Consider the following 5,069-nt stretch of genomic DNA (forward strand, 5'->3'; position numbering starts at 1 on the left):
GGTTAACGGTTTAATAATCATAAATGAATAAGTTAAACATTTATGTGTTAATTTAATAACTTGTATTTTTTATAAATAAAAAATGTATTTATTGATAAGCCACATAAAATGGAGAAAAAAATAAATAAAATCTCATTGTTGTATGAAATGAGTTACTTTTTTAATTATGACTTTGACTATAATAAATAAAAGTAGTAAAATTCACAGCCTAGAGACAATCCGCTAAAACTATCCGTTAGGCTATTGAATGTTGCACTTCTACTCGTATCAACAAAACACTAAGAAGTATATTACAGCATTTCTTGTTACAACGTACAATTAGAACCTAGCCGTCTAATAAATCGAAGTCAAATACGTCAGGTACAAGCCTTCTATAGTAATACGTACTATATACCACGAAATTATCTACAGATTAATAATATATTACAAGTAAAACATATTTTGATAAATAAATTCTCTTCGTTAATACAAAATGGTAGCGAATAAAAATTTGGATAAATGCCTCAGACGATATAGATATTATCTAAGATAAATAAATTGTGGATTATTTAATAAATAAACTATTTACTGACGCGTGGGTGAGAACTCGCCACCGAAATTAAATCTATAAATCAACCCTGTCTTATCCTCATTGAAGTTCATCACGAACGGAACTCTACGTCATCGAGACGATCTCTGAATTCACTGAACTTGTACATACCTGATGCTGAAATGCCGACATAGCTTCAAGCACTCGCTCAACACACAAGGACAATAATACCTAGTGAACTTTACATCGCCTCAACATCACATACATCACGGAACCCGTGACTAGCTGCTCGAGACAGGTCCATGCCGAAACCGCACTGAGACGTCCGACGGCGCGACCGAGTCGTCACCGGTTATATTTACACTATCAGTCTGTGAACTGGCCAACTCGCTACTCCTCGTCCACGTTGATCTCCGAGTCAGCCGAGTCCTCGTCGTAGGTGGAGGAAGACGCGAACCCTCTGCCGAGCACTGCGGAGCGGTTCTTGGCGGCTGCCGCGCGGTCTCGCTGTCGTCGGTTCTTGAACCAGTTGCCCACCTGAGTTGGTGTCAGTCCTGTAGCCGCTGCGAGTTCACGTTTTTTCGTTGGATTTGGATAAGGATCTTGTAAATACCACTCCCGCAGGAGCGACCTCGTTCGCTCCTTGAAACAGTGAGTCTTCTGCTCGCCGTCCCAAATTGTCCTCGGAAGAGGAAACTTCTTCCGCACCCGGTACTTGTCGACAGGCCCGAGCGGGCGACCGCGAAGTCGCTCCGCTTCCTGGTAGTGCGCTTCCAGCCACAACGCCTGAAGCTTCGCGTGGCTCGAGCGCTGGAACCGGTGTCGCTCGAGAATAGAGTAGAGCTCGCGATGTCGTCCCGCATGGAAGGCGACAACTGCCCGCGCCCGAAGCACGGCCTCACAGCGTTCCAGCTCGGCGACGTTGGGGTGTGCGACCGGGAGCGACCACAGGAAACGCGCCAGCCGCTCCACGTCCCCGCTCTCCTCTAGCGTCTCGCAGACGGTGGCCACCTGAGCGGCGCTGAAGGAGAGCGTGGGCAGCGGCAGCAGTGGTGTCGGAGCAGCCAGCTCGAGCGAGCCGAGCGTAAGCGGTGCAGGCGGGTCGGCGCAAGCTGCGGGCTCGGCGGCGCGATCGGCCGCGGCGGGCCCGCGATGCGCCTCCAGGATGCGCGCGTGCAGCGCCGCCGTCGTGGACTCGTCCCAGGAGCCGCGCATCGGTGCGAGTGTGCGCGCCGGAGTCGCGCGCCGTTTGAGCCGGCGACCGAGCGCGCGCCGGGATCGGCCGGGGGGGCGTGCTCGGGGCCGCGAGCGATTGGCTATCGGTTACGGTGCGCTCGACGCGGCGGCCAATCGCGCGCGCCTCCCGCCCGGGGGCCGGATAGCTTTCAACCGCGCCGCGGCGCGTATCCGGCGGGCGCGTTTAACGAGGGAAGCGGGGCGCGGCCCCCCCGCGCCGCCATGATCCGTCACGCACACCGCGCGCCCCCGCCGCTCGCCCCGCGCCACACACCCCGCGCACGTCGCCCGACGCGCCCTGAGCCCGCGCCGCCACCGTCGCCACCGCCGCCGCCGCTACGCCGCTTCGATAGATTACCTGCGAGCCTGCAATTAATAGCCTCCATATATTCATCCGGGTGGATTACGAGCTTATATTTGCCCGATGTACCGCTACCGATCGATAAATTATATCCGTTAATCCGCTTCGCATTCCCGCCCACTTAATTAACGTCCAGGTGATCGTTAAAACATTTCAAATTATTTTTCAATGACTATATAATTTACCAACATAATACCAACCGAGGAAATTGTTGTAAAACGTGCATCGCTACGGCCGAGTCCCGCATAGCGTCACGGTGCTCGGAAGGGCTGGGGATCATTTAAAATATTACGTGTAACTGAAATGTAGAGATATCAATACGATGACGCGCAGAATGCACGCGTCGGGTCACGTTACTACCGGGTTATACAAATACTTTTCGCTTGTATTTACGCGTTGACGAGTCAACATTAATAATAAAACCATAACCATCGTTATTAACTCTATTTCCTGCATTTAACTGATTCGTAAACATTTGAAGTTTCGGGTAGAGTCACTTCAATAAGCTCGAAGCAATATTCCCAAGTTTCAAGACAGCCCCGCCACGCTACAGCGCGAGATTTCATCGTGAAAGCCTTTCCACAGTATTAAGTTATTGAACGGCAAACCACACCCCGCTGTAACTCACCCCCACCCCCGGGGGGTCGCTGGTACAGATTACGGGAACGATATAGATTTTCACTGCAAATATAGAATTTTTTGCCGTCGAATGGATTAGGTTTCGATTGATGTTCATATAATTGTTGAGTTCAGTTCTTTGAAATGTTTATGGTCCATTGATTTTGTTTTTTGCGTACCACGAACATGGACATTTGTTTATTTTTATTAAAAAATATATATACAGACAAATTAACTTTCGTCCGCTTGATACATTTTCCAACAATACCTACAGTATACATGTAACCATAATAATACGAATTTCCACCGGCGTCCTTTGTGGTCATTTTACTTCGGTTGCTTTGAAATAAGTTCCTAGTTGTTGTACATTTTTGGACAGCTGATAAAACGGTTATGTTTTTAAAATCAGAAGAAAGAAATAAATTTTAATTGATACTTTTTTTTAAATAAATTTTTGAAGTTGCATTTTTGACTTATTTTGAAAAAATCTAAGCAACGTGATAACTCAAAAATGGTTCACTTTTACATTATGCATATGGGGGTTAAAATTATCGCAAATAATCACCCCTATTACCTCCTAACGGGAATACGTCGAATTACCCATAACCCTGTATAATCCAATTGGAATAGTACCTAATTTGCCAGTTCTTGAATAACTAATATTTAAAATAAAATGAATTTCAAATTTGGAAGACATCATTAATTAGACTACAATAACTCAACGCTATATAAGTCGTCTAACAATTCGAAGTTTGCAAATTCGAAGTTTTCCCGAAGTTATTGTCACACGATATCACAAGTTTTACAGTAGCTATGTTGGAAGGAAAAAGTAAAGTTGTCGTTTAATCCGCAAGTATTAATAAAGACTACAAAATTGTTTCAGATTTCAGTCGAGAGATGGCGTAGCACATCATTCAAAATTTTATTCTATATTTTATGTCTACACGTTTAGTCGATCGTCGCTAATTGCTCTGAATCGGATCTGTAGGTAGTTTAATCAGAATTTTTATTTATTCCATAAGATTAACCCAATATCTACTTAAGTTATTAAATAAGATTAAACTCTACCTCACCAAGTATATATATTGCCCTGCTATGAGATATATCTAAATAGTTATTTATATATGAATTCCACTAAAAATTCCCACTCCCGTACCGAAGCTACGCAGTGCTATTGTGTTAAATTCAGATCTATTCAGAGTGATTTCGTTACTTCATCAATTTGCAAATCTACTTAAGAGCTTCCCTGAGATTAATTCGACTAACAATGAACTTCTGTTTATTGGGGCTTGAATTATATGGAGATTTAATATGTATATTACATATACCTCAGTAGGTACCTATATGTGTATAATCTATGGAAATTTACAATTTCGATCTAACTTTGTTTTTATATTTTTTAGTATATTATTGTAATAAAACAAATCACTTTATATTAAGGCATAGCGACCGTCACAATGTCCGCTTGCCCGATGTGCAGGTGCAGTCTATATCTCATTCTCATAATCCGATCCGGTCAGCAATCCGACACGGCCGGAGAGAGTTCAGACCGATGCCTTTACTGCTTTCTCAGGCACAGGATAAAAAACAATTGGCGATTTCCAAATTTCGAGTTTTTTTTTTACATAAAAAGGTCAATAACTTTTAATTTGCACGAACGGGGTTTGAACTAAGACCTCGGTACAGGCAGCCTGGTGGTTCGAAATTAAAAAAAAATGTTGGATTCCAATTTTATGGATAGTAGAGCTTTATGCGGGTTCTTTGTGTTGCCACCGACTGATCATCAATTATTATCCACCATCAAACATCAATTAGCCAATTTAATAAGAGACACACAGACACACACAGGCATAGATCCCATGGTTGTGTATAGACAATGAGAAAAAGGCATAACTACTTCTTGACCACTTACTATCGCTTTAAAAAGGTCAATTCACATTAGTCGGATCTGAAAAATTATTGGCTTGGACATGATTATACGAAATTATACGATGTTCTATTAAAAGTATATGTTATATCTAAAAACGGATGGACTAGTTATATTGGTTTGAGATTATTAGACTTCCATACTATTTGAGCGATAAACATGAAAATGTATATATGTATATGTATAGATCCAAATATATATGTAATTTTTAATGGAAAAGGTGTTTATATAATGTACTATGTTTTTATTCAGATATATTTTAAGTGGTTACATCAAAATTGTTAAACTCAGTCAGGACAACTTGCGACAACAGAACGACTGTCGTTACTCGTTAACGACCAAGACGCTGAGCCTAATTAGATGGAATATGAAAATTAAGCAAGCTTCACACGTGAGTA

The 5,069-nt window shown here is 42.9% G+C and overlaps 1 protein-coding gene across 1 annotated transcript; it reads right to left on the reverse strand.

The window, feature by feature from the left end:
• Positions 1-296: 296 nt before the first annotated feature.
• Positions 297-1,981, reverse strand: LOC113395310 (homeobox protein SIX6-like). The gene has a single exon (XM_026632888.2). The coding sequence runs from the start codon at positions 1,742-1,744 to the stop codon at positions 920-922; it is 825 nt and encodes a 274-aa protein (XP_026488673.1). The 5' UTR covers positions 1,745-1,981; the 3' UTR covers positions 297-919.
• Positions 1,982-5,069: the final 3,088 nt, after the last annotated feature.

This window comes from Vanessa tameamea, chromosome 11 (genome assembly GCF_037043105.1).
Source record: "Vanessa tameamea isolate UH-Manoa-2023 chromosome 11, ilVanTame1 primary haplotype, whole genome shotgun sequence".
NCBI lineage: Eukaryota > Metazoa > Arthropoda > Insecta > Lepidoptera > Nymphalidae > Vanessa > Vanessa tameamea.